Here is a 17,639-nt window from a genome sequence, read left to right on the forward strand (position 1 = left end):
AAACTGGACAGCCACATGCAGAAGAATGAAATTGGACCACTTTCTTACACTGCACACAAAAACAAATTCAAAATGAATGAAAGACCTCAGTGTAAGGCAGGAATCCATTAAAATCCTAGAAGAGGACTCAGGCAGCAATGATGAAGTCCCAACAGTTCATGTTTGCTTTTGTTTCCCTTGCCTCTAGAGGCGTGTCTAGCAAGAAGTTGCTGTGGCCAAGGTCAAAGAGGTTGTGCCTATGTTCTCCTCTAGGATTTTGATGGATTCCTGTCACACATATAGATCTTTCATTCATTTTGAGCTTATCTTTGTGTACAGTGTAAGAAAATGGTCCAGTTTCATTGTTCTGCATGTGTCTGTCCAACTTTCCTAGCACCATTTGTTGAAGAGACTGTTCTTTTTCCAGTGGATGTTCTTCTCTGTTTTGTCGAATATTAGTTAACCACAGAGTTGAGGGCCCATTTCTGAGTTTCTTATTCTGTTCCATTGATCTATGTGTCTGTTTTTGTGCCAGTACCACACTGTCTTGATGATCACAGCTTTGTAAGACAGCTTGATGTCTGGTGTTGTGATGCCACCAGCTTAGGTTTCCTTTTTAAACATTCCTCTGGCTGTTTAGGGTCTTGTCTGGTTCCATAAATTTTTAGGATTGTTTGTTCCAGCTGTGTGAAAAATGCCAATGTTATTTTGATAGGGATTGCATTGAATGTGTAGATTGCTCTGGGTAGCATAGACATTTTCACAATATCTTTTCTTCCAGTCGATGAGCATGGACTATTTTTCCATTTCTTTGTCTTCCTCAATTTCTTTCATAGGTGTTCTGTAGCTTTTTAGAGTACAGATACTTTACCTCTTTGGTTAGGTTTATTCCTAGGTATCTTACTATTTTTGACACAATTGCAAATGAAATTAATTCCTTAATTTCTTTCTTCTGTCTCATTGTTAGTGTCTAGAAATGCAACTGATTTCTGTGCATTGATTTTATATCCTGCAATATTACTGAATTCTTGTATGAGTTCTAGCAATTCTGGAGTGGAGGTTTTGGGTTTTCTGCATAAAGTATCATGTCACCTGCAAGGAGTGAGAGTTTGGCTTCTTCTTTGCCAATTTGAATGCCTTTTATTTCCTTTTTGTTGTCTGATTGCTGAGGCTAGGGCTTCTAGTACTATGTAGAACAACAATGGTGAGAGTGGACATCCCTGTTGTGTTCCTGATCTTAGGGGAAAGGCTCTCAGTTTTTCCCTATTGAGGATGATATTCGTTATGGGCTTTTCATACATGGCTTTTATGATATTGAGGTATGTTCCCTCTATCCCTACCCTGTGGACAGTTTTAATCAAGAAAGGATGTTGTATTTGGGCAAATGCTTTTTCTGCATCAATTGGGAGGATCATATGGTTCTTGTCCTTTTTTAAATTAATGTGATGTATCATGTTGATTGATTTGGGGATGCTGAAGCACCTTGCAGCCCAGGAATAAATCCTACTTGGTTGTGGTGAATAATCCTTTTAATGTACTGTTGTATCCTACTGACTAGTATCTTGGTGAGAATTTTGCATCCATGTTCTTCAGGGATATTGGTCTGTAATTCTTTTTGGTGGGATCTTTGTCTGGCTTTGGGATCAAGGTAATGCTAGCCTCATAGAAACAGTTTGGAATTTTTCCTTCCATTTCAATTTTTTGAAACAACTTCAGAAGAATAGGTATTAGTTCTTTAAATATTTGGTAGAATTTTCCCTGGGAGTCCATCTGGCCTAGGACTTTTGTTTTTTGGGAGGTTTTTGATGACTGTTTTGGTTTCCTTGCTGGTTATTGGTCTTTTCAGGTTTTCTATTTCTTCCTGTTTCAATTTTGGTAGTTTACATGTTTCTAGGGATGCACCCATTTCTTCCAGATTGCCTAATTTGTTGCCATATAGTTGCTCATACTATGTTCTTAAAATCCTTTGTATTTCCTTGGTGTTGGTCGTATCTCTCCTCTTTCATTCATGATTTTATTAATTTGAGTTCTTCCTCTTCTTGATAAATCTGGGTAGGTGTTTATCGATCTTATTCTTTCAAAAACAAGTTTCTAGTTTTGTTATTCTATTCTACTATTCTTCTGCTATTTCACTGAGTACTGCTCTAATCTTTAGTTATCTCTCTTCTGCTGGGTTTAGGCTTTATATGCTGTTCTTTTTCTGGCTCCTTTAGGTGTAAGTTTAGGTTGTGCATTTGAGACGTTCCTTGTTTCTTGAGAAAGGCCTGTATTGCTATATACTTCCCTTCTTAGGACCACCTTTGCTATATCCTAATGGTTTTGAACAGTTGTGTTTTCATTTTCATTAGTCTTCGTGAATTTTTAAAGTTCCTCTTTAATTTCCTGGTTGACTCATTTCATTCTTTAGTAGGATACTCTTTAGCCTCCATGTATTTGAGTTCTTTCCAAATGTCCTGTTTTGAACAGCTGTTTTCATTTTCATTTGTTTCCATAAGTTAAGTTCTTCTTTAATTTCCTTTTCAAAAAGTGTTATATTGTTTCCCTCTGAGTATGATTCATGTGTGTAACTAATATGTGGAATGTTTCCATGAATCCAAAAGTACACTTCCCTTTGATTGCTGACTTCAATATTTTGTATTGGTTTATATACATAAGGACTCTTTAGCCTTCTCACCAAGGAGGAATCTTCTATGGCCATTCTATGTAGAGGTGTGATCAATGTCCCACCACCCCAATATTTCGTATTGGTTTTTTTTTTTTTAATTTTTATTTATTCATGATAGTCACAGAGAGAGAGAGAGAGGCAGAGACACAGGCAGAGGGAGAAGCAGGCTCCATGCACCGGGAGCCCGATGTGGGATCCCATCCCGGGTCTGCAGGATCGCGCCCCGGGCCAAAGGCAGGCGCCAAACCGCTGCGCCACCCAGGGATCCCCGTATTGGTTTATGTACATAAGGACTCTTTAGCCTTCTCACCAAGGAAGAATCTTCTATGGCCATTTCAAGTAAACTTCAATGACACGTCCAAGGGCAGTTGTTTTCTGCTCTCATTCAAACCAGTCACAAAGGGAAAACATACATACTTAGACCAATTTTCTCTACTTCTATCCAGTATAATCAGATTCTTAGATCCATACCAATAGTAGCCATCTGTTGAAACCACTTTACATCCTATGAAACTTAATCAGCAGATGTGCACATTTTACTTGCCTTAACTAGCTTAAATAGATTTCATAGTAAGAGGCTTGAACTAATGTATGCCCACAGTTGGACAGTTGGACAACAAAGACAAATGGCTTAACTATGGGATATAAATGGAGGCATCCTTGCCTTTTGAATTGATTGATTAATTTATAATTCAGGGCTATAGGAGTCTACTCTCTGCTCTTCCCAATGTTCTGTTGGGCTCTTATCACCCATTGGGTAGCATTGGAGGCAAATCAGACATGCTGTCAATTTGTTAAAGTATAAATTTATTTTGTCAAATTTATTAAACATACTTATTAAATATATTAATTTTGTTGTAAAATAAATGTCTTTAAGCAGAAATACCTTTATACATTCCCCATTTTGAGACATTCAAGTTTCAGTTCAATACAATGAGTAAGGTGAAATAGCTAATTACTATGGTCCACAGGTAAAATCAACTGCTTATGACATAATTTATATGTCATAATTTTAAGTGACCAGCTGTCCATTACGTAACAATATTTTTAAGTTTTTTTTAATATTTTATTTATTTATGATAGACATAGAGAGAGAGAGAGAGAGAGGCAGAGACACAGGCAGAGGGAGAGGCAGGCTCCAGGATCGCGCCCTGGGCCAAAGGCAGGCGCTAAACCACTGAGCCACCCAGGGATCCCAATATTTTTAAGTTTTATTTAAATAATATCCACACCCAATGTGGGGCTTGAACTCACGACCCTATGAAGGGTCGCATGCTCTTCCGACTGAGCCAGCCAAGTGCTCCTACACATAATTTCTTTAACAAATATTCTTGGTCTCAAAGTTTTAAGTCAAACATCCTAGGGATTTTTAAGATAATTTAGGATGCTTTGAGAATGGGGTTGGAACTCTGTGACCCACATCTATTTTGCCAGCTATTTCCCCATCAGGTTCTGGTATCAGGAAATGTTAAAATCTGCAGTGTTGAAGAACTGTGATTGTGTGTCAACTTGGCTGGATACAGAGTGCTCAGATATTTGGTCCAACAGTATTTTGAATATGTTGAGTATTTCTGGGTAAGATTTAAATTGATGAGCTTTGAGTAAAGAAGATAGTTTCCATTATGTGGATGTGTCTCATCAAATCAGTTGAAGGCCTGCATAGAACAGAAAGACTGCCCCCTCTCCCCCCCCCGGGGCAAGAAAGAATTCTCCAGGAGGCTGCCTTTGGACTTCATCTGCAACACTGGCTCTTCCTGGTTCTACAACAGTCAGCTCGCAGATCAGAACAGGAATATTAACTCTCCTGGGTCTCCAGTCTGCTGGCCCATCCTGCAGATTTTTGACTTGCCTGCCTCTGGAATCACATGAAACAATTCCATGTATCTCTTTCCATATGTATACACACATCATATTAGGTCTGTTCCTCTGAAGAACCCTAATACAAAGAGGAGGGTTTTTGTGTGTATGTGGGCACTGCCTCCTGTTCCCAATGCTTCTTTACTCTAGCAGTGGCAATTCCCTCTGGTAGCAGCAACTGGGTCCAGCTTGCAGTTCTGTCACCATAGGGCCCTCCTTCTGATTCAGCCCAGCTCCAGCCCAGCAGTGCTCTCCTCCATGTAGGTCTGAGTTCAGCTCTACAGGTAGTCTCTTCCAACGTCCTACCTTTAACAATTCTTTGTTCCTGCTTTGTAGTTTGCTCCGTGGAGGTGTGATCAGTGTCCCACCACCCCAAACTGATTCAGATGTCAAGACAAATGACAGTACACACATCAATAAGGTCATGAGAAAATTTTATTATTCACATGTGGCTCTCTGGGAAGAGCAAAACAGACATCCAAGCCAGTCAGTTTACACTGATTGCAAGGAGGGGCAAATGGCTCTGATTTTTATTGTGGTTAGGGGTTTGGGCTTCCAGGGTAATAGAAAAAGCCAGGGTTTGCATAAACTTCACCTCAAGTGCTGAGGGAGTGCCTGGGCTTTATCAGCTTGCTCAGGTATCAGGCAAAAGTGGGGAGGGAGAGGGATTGAAAACTGTCAGTGGTTAAACATCAGAAATGGGGTGAGTCTCCATTAAAGTTCCCCCAGCCTTGGGGTGGTACCAGGTCTCAAGTCACTACACCTCCATGATATATACTAGGATTTTTTTTGCGTTTTTAGTTATTTAGATATATCTCCTAAACAATTCTAAATTCTTTTTCTTAAATTAATTGGTATGGTTTCTGGCTCCTGACTATAACCTGGGTGATAGAAGTCCTCTTTGCTATTCTACAGAGTTAGCATTAACTAAATAGGTGTGCCAGTTGGGCATATAAGCGATTTAGTCACCTTTCTTCACTTGCCTAATAAAATGGAATAGCTGACTAAACATCTCCATCCACAGGATCCCATTACCTAAGCTTTTCCCCCCATTTCTTAAACTTTTGAGTCTAAAGCTTCACTTCCTACTTTTAGGCAAAAAGGTTAAAGAAAATAGAGCGCATACTTTCCTATAAACTGTATGTCTTGGACAACATGGACCAATACACAGAAAATATTTTCAATCATTTTCACGGATGCATGGTATTCCATCATAGATACATCAGAACTGTTGAACCATTCCTTTACTAATAGCCATTTATTTATTGCTGATTTTTGTAGGTGAGGAAACTAAAGCCTTGAGAGATTATTAAATGGCTCACTCTAAGTAACAGTATATAAATGGCAGAACCAGGAATTCTATAAAATCGTAAGATGCCAGAGTCCATGCTTATAAACATTTTTATTCTTAAGTATTTTAAACAGTGAAAAAAAACCACACTATCCTGTTAAGCAACGTATGACTCACCTACAACAATTTTTAAAGTGAAATAAAACACAACTGCAGCTTCCACATATCCTCCCTTATTCCATCAGCAGCTCCCGCCCTGAAAAGGCAGAACACGACTTTCACACAACATTCCAATACATGACTTTATACTCTTCATCATATAATTGAATCCACAGGAATATATTATTGTGCAAAACAGTAATAACATTACTTACTATATGCCAACAATGCTTACATGCCAGCCACTAATTAAAACACTTTATTACATGCATTATTTCATGAACCATTCTCCACCCCCAATTATCTTGTGAGGTTGGCAAATACTATCCCATTTCATTAAAAAAGTGAAACACAAATTAAGTTTAAATAATGTGCCCACAGATACACAGTATGTTTAATTTTACATAAATGACATATTTACATAACTTCTGCAACTTTCTCAGCAGTTTTTATTTATCTATGTTTAAAGATGTAATTCTAGCTCTTTCATATTCTCTTGCCAAAGTACCAAAAACACCATGGACCAATACACAGAGAATATTTTGAATCATTTTCCTGTTTTTTCTTTTTCCTGTTGATGGACATTTAGGCTTTTCCCCTTCTTGTTACCTAAAACAATACTGCAACGAACAATACAGCAATGAACAGTTTTATACAAATGTCCCTCTACACATGAAGTTCCTCTAGGGTTTATACAGGAGTAGGACTGCTGGTGGTACGCACACCATTATAAGATTTTGCAGACTACCTGGCACAGGAGCTATCACAACTTCCACTCCCACTCCCACTTGCACAGGGAATTCCCACTGTTCCACACAGGTACCCATGCTAGGGCTTGTAAAGCTTGTCATCTTGAGGAGTGTGAGATGGTCCATATTAACCCCTATTTCCCGTGCTTTCTTCTATGTACATGTCTCTGTGTGGGCTGATGGTCTGTCAGCGAGGTGGTGGTCAACCACACTGAACAACTGATTCAAAGACTTTCCAATACTTACTCATCTCTGGGGGAGTCCCAGCCCTCTGGTTCTCCCTGCTCCAACTTCGGTTCTTCCTAGGCAGCAAAAGCAAGCAAGGCAGGGTTCAAAGAAGCCTGCATGTTCTCCAGGCCAGAATGGGGCACAACATGAGAATTGGTGGCTAGGGCAGTCAGAAATTGTCAATTGAAGCCACATGGCTTGGGACCACCCAGAGCTGAACTGTGGTGGTGCACCTATGGGTGACCTCCAGTCATCACTGTTCTCAAGGCCCCCTCAAAGCACGCCAATCCTGACTCAGCTGAACTAGTTCAGGTAATTTTTTTTACAAAGTCTCTGTACAGCAAACAGATAAATAAGCACCCAAGCCTGGCCTCCAGAGTGGAGGTTGGCTGCAGAGGCAGGCCTAGCTCTTGAAAACCTGGACACCTAGCAGAATAAGATACAGGCATCAAAAGAGGTGGGGCCAGGAGAGAGGTCTTTGACAGATGAAGATTAGGGACGACGAGGATTATTAGCTTGAAGGATGAGGACCTGGGCCAGCATGGATAGGGTCTACACTCCTAGTGAAGATAGACAGCACAGGACAGCCAGTCCAGGGGTGTTCAGGGGCAAGCAAGGAGTTAAATCCAACACCGATTACACCAAAATGTTAAGTAGTTAGCTAAAGTAGTGAGACCTCTTCCTTTAGCTAATCTGTATTTACTAGTATTTCTATAATAATCATATATGACTCATAAAATTATTTAAAAATTCAGGTTCTTGAACAGACCCCATCAGTACAATCCCAAAATATTAAAGGCTTACCTCAGTATAGAGGCATTTCTGTTGATTTTTACTTCTTTGTACACTTGAAAATTTGATTTGAATGTTTAAAAATAAGTATATCCCACTTTATAAAAATGGCAGTAGAAAACCGCTATTGGCGCAGGAAGTCTGTGGGGTGACAGTGGCACAAGGAGTTGGGCAGGAGGGTGGGAGGAATATGGACAGAAAAGGGGTATTTCCGTGGTTGTAGCACAAACTCACTTGAAGCTCAAGCTGACTCAGAGCTGCAGTTCTGTGAGGACTGTGGTCCTAAAGATCAGCTACTTCACCCTGAACCTTTGCACACCAAGCCCTCCTTTGCCAATCCTAAGAATCAGGGAACAATTTAATTACTCGTTTTACATGCGAGAAAATAGATGCAGATGCTCAGTGACCTGTCCAAGATCATGCCAAGAAAAGGCACACTGAGCCTGGCCATCCCATGACCCTGGACTCAGCACATGGGACTCTGGTGCCTGCCCAGCCACTTCTAGAGCCAGTTTTTGGTACTAGACCAGTGATGGGACACCCAATTTCCATGGACAGCTGCTGTAGGAAAATGATGCAGAGCCAGGATTACCGAACTCCCCTGAATACAAAGCTGAATGGGGACCAGACACGAACACCATGTCTGCCCCTAGTCCCCACCTCTGGCTATTCCATGTGATATCACCACAAAGTATCAGAGTCTTCATTTTCACCTGCCCACAACAATCCAAGAAGGATAAGATTACTTGCACTCTACTGAAAGGACATTTTCCAGGTTGGTTTCTTCTCACTACAAAAAATGACCTGCTGCACCAGTCTGCCCCAACTCACGCAGTAAAATGTAGTCTGAGATGGTGCTCTACTATCAAGTGAGATATTTTATCCTTATATTCATAATGTGAGCTCTTCAATAACCAGAAGCAATGACTACTTACACGAATTTTAGAAAAATCACTCCTTTACCCTGCCACTGAGCTAATTCTTTTTGCTTCAAGTTGGCAAATGAGATGGGGCCAACCCCACCAGGCCACCTTTTCTCCAGAGGGCACCAATCATGTGAACTGGTACCATTGGGTTGAACCCGATATCAGCACCGGATCCAATGTGCGAAGAAAGCTACATGAGGGTTAGAAGGTCCCTGCAGTGTGCAGAAATTAGAGATGCAAGCACAATAGTTAAATGTTCACAACTATTGAGAACTGGAGGTCTTATAGAAAATTCAGACCCTTTGAGGGGAGAGAAGAGGGTCCCATTCATGGAAACTGGCAGCAGAGATAACTGCATAAAAATCTCTAAGCTATTTAATCTCACTGAGCCCTTGGGTCTGTGGTTAACCTCATAAAAATGTAATTCAGATTCAGACTACATCATTCCTCAACTCAAAACTGTCCCAAAGCTCCCTCCCTCCCTTTGAGGCAGCTCCAGACCCAGTGGGCACCCATGATACTCACATGGCTTGGCCCACTACCTCTCTGGGGCCTGCTCTTCTGCAAGTTCACTCCACTCTAGCCCAGGGACCTGCCTGCCATTCTCCAAGGACTACAGATAAGATTCCACCTCCTGTGCCTTGATCTAGAGACCCACAGGGTTCATGCCCTAACCTCCAGGTATTTGCTCAAGTTTCACCTTCTCTGCTGAAGCACTCCTTAACCAGCCTACTTAAAATCGCAACCCTCCTCCTAATCCAGTACTGCCTCTCACTCTTCTCTCATTTTGTCCAAAACATATATCACCTTCTCAACTACTATTTGTCTCATTTGTTTATTGTCTGTAAAGATCCAAGACAGCAGATCTTTTGTCTGTTCTGGTCACTCCTAGGTCTCTGGAACACACAACAGTGCCTGGCATATGGGAGGTACTCAGCACATTTCTGATGAATAGATGGCCTGTTGCTGCCCATGCAGTGGGGTAGGGTAGAGACAGCAATGGGGCAATGTGAGAGCCCCACCCTTCCAGGTGATTGAGTCCAACTCTGCTCTCCTCCATGGGCTGCTGAGATTACTCTATGCCCGTGGCAGATACCAAAGCAAGATATGAAGTCCAAAGCTGCAGCCAGAACTCCCAGGAGGCATCTGAGGAGACTAGTAGGAGTTTTTGCTGCTGCTGCTGCTGCTGCTGCTTGTAAGGTCAAACAGAATATGCACCACCACAGGATCCAATTGGCCCCTCCCCAGCAGCAAAGCCCATTACATTATAGGTATTTTGTCAAACCACAAAGGGCAACGCTATCTGCTTTTAGACTTATACCTGGCTAGGGGCTCCATGCCACTCTGCAAAGGCCGCTCCTGGGGCCCGAGCCTCCAGAAGGGCCCCAATAAAGAGGCTGCTGTTCTTCCCCAGCATCACGTGGCCCAGCAGGTAGGAAAGCGGGTGCCCTGAGTTTTTGAATCCTCAGAATTCTCTGCCACCAGCTTTGAAAATAGAAAAGGCTAGATCCTTTGTGAAGGTTTTCCCCACACTGCCCACAATTAAGGGTTCTTTAGCAGTGCTGCTAGGAACCCCTTTTCCCCACTGTCAGATCCCAAGCTAATCTCTAATGTGGTTTTTCATATGCCGAGCCAAATTTGAAGACCACCTGAAGGTCTTCCCACACTCTCTGCATTTGAAGGGCCTCTCTCGAGTATGAAATCTCTTGTGGCTAATAAGTTGTGAGCTTTTGCTAAAAATTTTTCCACAGGTGCTACACTTGTGGCATTTTTTCCCAATGGGTATGCTCTGGTCACAAGCTTCCTCAGAATCTTCAAGGGGCTTCTCCTCACTTGGTTCTAATTCCTGTAAACTCACCTTTGTATCCTGGCTGGAAGACAACCCAGCCAGGCTGCATTCAGACTGTGCCACTCTGGTGTGTTTTCTCTGATGAATGCAGAGGGTATGTCTTCCAATGAAATCTTTCCCACACCACTGACATTTAAAAGGTCTCTCTTTAGTGTGGATTCTCTGATGATTAACAAGGCGATGTTTTCTATCATAAGATTTCCCACACAGATTACATTTATAGCGCTTCTCTCCACTGTGTATTCCGTTATGATCTAAAAGACTTCTTTTACGTGTAAAAGTTTTTCCACATTCTTGGCACCAAAAAGGTTTCTCACCAGGGAGGATTTGTGGCTGCAGATTTGGTGTGTTTCCATTTTCACGATACTCATACTGTTTTTCCAGAGAGTGAATTCTCTGATGACGGGAGAGGTTAGAACTCCATCTGAAAGCTTTCCCACATTCCTTGCACTTGTAAGGCTTCTCTCTGGTGTGAATTCTCTGATGGATGAGGAGGAACGAGTGATTACGGAAGGCTTTGCCACACTGGCTACATTTGTAGGCTTCCTCTGTGTTGTGACTACTCTGAGGAACCTGGAACACGCTGTCCTGACTATAAGATGGCCCATCCTCAGGTTTTCTCTGAATGATATGCTGCTTCTTATGAGCAATAAAGGCCGACCGATGGGTAAACTCTTTTGCACATTCACTACATCTGTATGGCTTCTCACCTGTGTGAATTCTCTGATGATTAATGAGGGATTTTTTTCGAGTAAAAGTTTTCCCACACTGCTGACAAGGAAAAGATTTCTCTGTAGCAGGAGCACTCTGGGGCTGACTGCAACTGGAGGTTGGTCTGAAGTCTTCTCTACATTTGTCTTGATCATAGAAATTTTCTTCCTGGTGCATTCTCATATGACGAGTAAAGTTTGATCTCCACCTAAAGGTTTTCCTACATTTGGTACATTTATAAGGTTTCTCCTGAGTGTGGATCCTCTGATGTTCAACAACATACGATTTACAGTGGAAGGATTTCCTACACTGGCTGCAGTCAAAGGGTTTCCCTCTACTTTGGTCTCTCAAATGATGATCAAATCCTGGGCCATAGATGAGAGCTTCCTCAAACTGATTAGGCTCGAGAAATTTCTGCTTAGCATGAGTTTCCTGGTGTAGACGGTAGGCAGACATGCGTCGGAAAGCCTTGTCACATAAACTACATTTATAAGGTTTCACTCCAGTGTGAATCTTTTCATGTCGCACACAGTTTGAGCTCCACCTAAAGGCTTTCCCACAAACTCTGCAATGAAATGGTTTCTCCTGAGTGTGAAGTCTCTGATGACAGGCAAGATGGGAGCTATGACTGAAGGTCCTCCCACAGTCACTGCACTTATACAATGTCCCCACCATGTGAAGATTCTGCCCATGTGAGCTAATGCTGAAGTCTTTCCCATGTGAATCCTTTGTATTTCCTTTTAGTCCAGGATAAATTCGCTGATGCAGGCTAAATCCACCAACTATGTGCCTGAGCCCTTTCCCATATTCCTTGTAATCATAGTGGTATGAACTCCCTTTGAAGTGTCTGCCACAGCCATGTTTAAGGGATCGCTTTCTTCTGGGAACTCTCAAATATGTAGTATGTTTTAAATTACAACTAGTACTTCTTCCCGATTCTTCAGATTCTTTTCCTGTCCTGTGACTGAAATTGGTCTCTTCTTTCTTAACTCTTACTTGTATGGGGTTTCCACATTGTTCCTTTAGTCTGGTCTTCTGTTCAAAAGAGTCTCTGAGGCCCATTCCTTCAAAAACACTCATCACACAACAGTCTGACGGCACAGCTAAGGTTTCTGCTTCTTCCAAAGGTTCATGTTTTAAGACGAACTTGTTTGTTTTTATCTGAAGCTCACCTCCTGACACAAAATAAAACACAAGACAATGTTCTCTTTTCCATACTCAGGAATGCAGAAAGCAGCAAAGGACGGATGGATGGACGGACAGACAAACAAGTACACACACAAACAAATAAATAATAAAGAGCCACAATCTTGGGCAGTGAGGCTTTTGCTTGATTGTCAGTATCTTTACCAAATAGTCTGGGAAGGCAAAACATGGAAGAATGTTCCAGATGACAGGGAAGGGAGAAGGAAAAGGTGTGCACAGCAGCTGAACATACACAGAAATCACATTTAGCTGAATAACACAGCCAATAAATGAATGTTAAACAGTAAGAGAGGGGAGAGGAATCATGGTATATGAGGATAAGAAGACCAACGCACTCAAGAGCTCTAGGGAGGAGGACCATGGAAGACTGGCAGAAAGAACTGGAAGTCAAGCTTCTCATAGGGGCGAAGAAGAAGAGCAGTAGTGGGATTAGGGCTCTTTAGAGCTCAAAGGGGTGGGCATGAGCCAAGGCCAGCAGGAATACAGCAGAGGGATGAGGAGTAGCATCACTAAATAGAAAACAGTGCAACAGTGAAGCCCCAATGGGCAAGAACAATTACTGAAAAGGCTTCTGGGGAAGGGGCAGGGCCAGAAACAAACGTCTAATAGGTCAGTCCAGAGGGGAGAGACCCAGAAGCCCAGCACTCCTTAGCAATACTTGTTAAGGATCTTCCTTCTAGCAAACAACAAAGTATGTTCTCTGTGACTTAGTTAGTGTAAAAGACTTAAGAAAGAGAAGAGTAGATGTGAGAGGAGTAGGATACAGAGGTTCTCTGGAACTCACCTGCAAGGGCAACACCTGGATTCCCCTTAGGCTGAGCTCCCTGGACATCCAGGCCCCATGGCTCCCTTGCCTCCAGCCAGGAAATCAGAATAGGTTTGGCGAATGGTCCCACTGCAGAAGAGAAGGACATGGGATGAGATGGAAGGGTAGATAAATCATACAGATCTATTCTCCAGGACCTTCTCAGGCCTGAGGTCCTGGCAAGGACAAGGGCAAGGCCAGGGAGGCTGGTGGAGGAAGCCAGGACAGGAGGCCCAGACAGCTATTTCCAACAGCTCTGAGCAGAGACAAAAGAGGCTGAAAGAAGTCACAGCCAAAAGGATCACTAGGATTCTTTGAAGGTGGGAGCCACAAGACAACTCAATCAGTTCAATCAACATTTTTGGGATATCTAACTATGAATTTGACATATATGATTTTTAACCTTTACAATAATCCAGCAAACAGGTATCATTATCATCATATTTCAAGAGAGGAGACTAGGTGATAGAGCCAGGGTCAAAGCCAGGCCAGGTCCATGTCTAGACACCATAATAATAATAAGATAGAAGTAAAAGTAGGTAGAAGCATGGGTATCAATGCCTTACCCAGAGAAACCATGTTCCTGTAATTCTCCAGCATCACATCCCTGTACAAGTTTCTCTCAGCAGGGTCCAGCCATCCCCACTCATCCTGTGAGAAGGTCACTTCCACGTCCTTGAAAGTCACAGCCTCCTGAAAAACACAGTCTTATGTCTGAGAGTCAGTCTATAACTCCTGGCTATTAGGAGGGGGCAGGGGAAGGGAGCAGGTCCTGAGTGAGCACATATGGACCCGGTAAGGGTAAAAGAGAAGACCACCACCCAGCAAAAGAGCTCTGGGCTCAAGGGGGATAATCTGGTCTCCAGGATCTGAGTCTTTGGATATGAGGTTACTGGACACACAGACTCAAGATGAGGAGAAGCCTCAATGATTCCATTAGGCAGCAATGCTGAGATGTCATGAAGGCCCAAGGTCTTGTGGCTCACCTGAGGCTGAGCTGTCAACAGGTCTCCTGGGCACCCTTCTCTCTGGGAAAGGGCAGGCACCTGGGCAACAGGGGGCTCTAAGGGAGAAGAAAGAGCCATGAGAGAAGGTAGCCCAGCTCTTGGCACCCCACTGAGGAGGTCCACTCTTCCCCCCCAGAGGATTCCTGGGCCTACAAGCAGGTATGGACAACTGTTAAACACCCATTCCACATTTCCCCAGTGTTTGCTGAGGGCTGGGGAGTGAGGTGTAGGGGGTGCAAAGGGAGGAGGAGCTAGGTAGACATGGGTCACAGAAAGGTAGAAAGGACACAGGGCTAAGTGCCAAAACTGAAAGGGATTCCCAAGAGAGGACAGATGGTGAAATGACAATACTATTTTGGGATGTGTGGCATACAGCTGGGGTCTTAGAGCTAGATGTCAAGTACCGGATTGCCTAGCCAGGAAGTGACACACTCCTGTTTCATAGGGAGGCTCCAGGTAGTCCCCAAGAGTAGAGTCGCTCCTGAGAGGTGAAGCAGGGGGCCATATCTGTGAGGCTTGCAGGGCTCCTGTACCCATCCAATGCACGTCTGGGCTCTGAGCAAGGGCTGGGTCCTGGTAAGAAGAAAATGATGTGAGAGGATCCCCATGGGTATCATGGGGGATCTAGTCTTGAGGATCCCTCTGAGCAAACCCAGACAAGAGGCCACATGGCCAATCTTTAAAAGCAGGGACCCAGAGGAAGGCAAACCAGGCCTTTTGTTACCTACAGGCAGAGGGAAAGGAGGAAGAGAAAGCCCAGGGGGGAACCCCTCAGCCCTCAGCTTCCCTGGGCTCTCGTGTGGGCCATGAAGGACATAGGTGGAACCAGATTCTGGCTACAACACAGGGAGGCATCCAGCAAGGCAGTGCTGTAAGGCCTAAGGGGCTGCAGTGACACCTCCCCATTAGCCCCTCAGCTCCCACCTCTGGTCTGGAACTTAGAAATGAGAGAGAAGAAATTTACCCCTGAGTTAAATGATAATGGTTCACAGCAGAGATGCAGATAGATAACATCTATAAGTATCAGGCCCTGCTCCAGGCACTGTTAAGCAAAGTAACCTCAAAGAAGTGGCACAGGTCCCAGACGTAAATCTGACTAAGACAGTAACACTGCCAGAGAGGCAATGCTACTTGTGAGGGTCAGCCATGGAACCACAGAAGAGAAAGTCTCAGGTACAAAAACTGGCAGTGCCCCTCCAGGCAGAGACTTGGAAAGAGGCACTCTTTGCCCTGGGACTTCAAATGGTTCCAGTCTCTGAGGCAAGGCTATCCCTGATGTGGAAATGAGTATAAGAAGCTTATAGCCAATGAACTTTCAAGTTTTTTCTGGTCCCGTGGCCAAGACATTGATTCCACTGATTGGATGATTCTTGGCCAGAGGCTGTAAACATGTGATACCGAGCTACAGCCTAAAGATGATGACCTGGTTCCTCTCATTCCCTACCAAAAAGATAATACAGAAACAATACAAAGGTGGAAGCAGACAGCCCAATGAGTCTAAGAACAAAATTTCTTGGGTCCTAGCTGCTCAATTCATATGAACCAAAGGGTGATTATGATATTTATGTGTATCTTGAGCCATTCCGTTCATTTTCAGAATTTGGGAGATGTCCTCCCAGTCCATTTTGTTTTCTAATTTCTGACTAGCTTTCAACCAGGTAGGCCTTGTATGAACATTTGGCAATGTTTTCAGGGATTTTCAAACCTTACATGTAGCTCTAAAAGAATTAAATGTAACCAAGCCACAATTCTGTACCTACTATGTACCTAATTTGCTTTAATCAGTTATTTTTCAATCATTTAGAACATCTTGGTATTTTGGTAAAAATCATAAATGTTCTTTTAGATTTTTTTTAAATTGTAACCAATGTTAAGCACAAAGGTTTTCTTTTTAAATAGTCATACCTTGCACTGATTTATTATCATTTACTGATGGCAGATATTCAGTCAGATGTGTTACTTGATTGACTTAATTTGAGATTATATTTGGGAGAAGAGTATGTCAAATATGTTTCAGAAATCGTAAAGGTAATTTTCACTTATGCATAAATTATATATATGTGGAATTACATATATTTTTATTGAAAAAAAATTTTAAAGAAGTCTATAAAAATGATAAATGCTCTTAAAAAAAAAAAATAAATAAAAACTCCAAAGCTACAGGAAGCATTGAGAAGCTCGCCTGTGTGGGGCAGTCACAGCTCTTTCCCAGTGCTAAGGCCGGGGCTGGGCAGATGGTGGACATTCAAATATACACTGTTCTCATTGTTAGATCAGTTTTGCATATTCTTTTCAATAAACTGATGTTCTGAAAGAATGTGAGCAAGAGGAGTGAAGCTGTGAAATAAAGTCTTCCAATTTCTAGGCCCTGGATTGACCCTCGATACTCTTTTTTTACTCCTGATTCCTGCACAGAACAAATTCTCAAAAGCTTACTAAAAAAGAAAGAATATGTTATGAGTGCACTGAATTTATAGGTCTTACCATGTACTCAGAAGCCAAGAGTCCTGACTCTAACAAGCAAGAGACACATCACTCCCACTTCACAGGTCAGCATCAAGTCAACTTAGATACATGGAAATGGACTTGCATGTAAGTCACTGCATCCAAAAGCTCATTACTGTTATCTACAGACCCTCTTCCTGGAGCTGACTGTCCTCCAGGAAGTTGCCTGCTAAAACGTCCTTGGCTCAGGGTCCATCTCTCAGCTGTTCAGGTGTTGTGGGAATGAAAAGGGAAGACATTTCCTGCCTTCCTCAATGCTGAGGGTTCGGAGGCCCAACAGACCCACTCTAGACAAGCTGGCTGACTGACAGGCAGAGTTCTCTGGGCATCACACACTTGCTCACACTCACCCTCCATGGTGTCCCATCAAGGTCCCTCAGCAGCTCTTCCAGCAGGGCCACAGCCTCCTCACCACTCTCAGGGTGATGCAGCTGTACCCAGGTCCGGAGTTCCCCAGGCAAGATGCTCAGGAACTGCTCCAGCACCAGCAGCTCCAGGATCTGGGCCTTGGAGAGAATGTCAGGCCTCAGCCACCAGCGGCAGAGCTCCCGGAGCCGGCTGAAAGTCTCTAGGGGCCCAGAAGATTCATAGTAGCGAAGCTGCCTGAAGAGCTGGCGAAACAGCTCCTGGCCAGAACGGTTGAGTGTCTGTGGCCTGGCAGCCTGCACTGAAGTATAGCCTTCATCCTCTTCTTCCTTCTTTACCATCTGAAGACGCCCTCGTTCCCTTGAAGCCTGGGCCTGAGCTGGATGAACTGCATACCACCTACCTGGAGGCATCACTCCTGCTCAGAGTCTACCCAGCAGAGTGCACACCAATTCTATGTTAGCCGTGTCGCTGCTGGGACCTCAGGAGTAGTTATTCAGCACTTTGCTGGGACATCAGATGTCACTGGCAAGAGACTAAAATA

The 17,639-nt window shown here is 43.2% G+C and overlaps 1 protein-coding gene across 8 annotated transcripts in view; it reads right to left on the reverse strand.

The window, feature by feature from the left end:
* Positions 1 to 4,918: 4,918 nt before the first annotated feature.
* The window catches only part of ZNF445 (zinc finger protein 445), a 32,943-nt gene continuing 20,222 nt past the window's right edge, over positions 4,919 to 17,639 (reverse strand). For 4 of the 8 annotated variants that reach the window (XM_072793575.1, XM_072793576.1, XM_072793573.1 and 1 more), the window contains 6 exons: positions 17,080 to 17,631; positions 14,629 to 14,797; positions 14,204 to 14,280; positions 13,784 to 13,910; positions 13,197 to 13,307; positions 4,919 to 12,381 (listed from right to left, as the gene is read on the reverse strand). In XM_072793575.1, coding sequence (XP_072649676.1) covers positions 10,247 to 12,381; positions 13,197 to 13,307; positions 13,784 to 13,910; positions 14,204 to 14,280; positions 14,629 to 14,797; positions 17,080 to 17,508 — 3,048 coding nt within the window. In that variant the 5' untranslated portion in view covers positions 17,509 to 17,631 and the 3' untranslated portion in view covers positions 4,919 to 10,246. The remainder of the gene's footprint in view (positions 12,382 to 13,196; positions 13,308 to 13,783; positions 13,911 to 14,203; positions 14,281 to 14,628; positions 14,798 to 17,079; positions 17,632 to 17,639) is intronic. The other 4 variants (XM_072793581.1, XM_072793580.1, XM_072793578.1 and 1 more) reach the window with 3 other exon arrangements.

Source organism: Canis lupus, chromosome 22 (assembly GCF_048164855.1).
Source record: "Canis lupus baileyi chromosome 22, mCanLup2.hap1, whole genome shotgun sequence".
In the NCBI taxonomy this organism is placed as follows: Eukaryota; Metazoa; Chordata; class Mammalia; order Carnivora; family Canidae; genus Canis; species Canis lupus.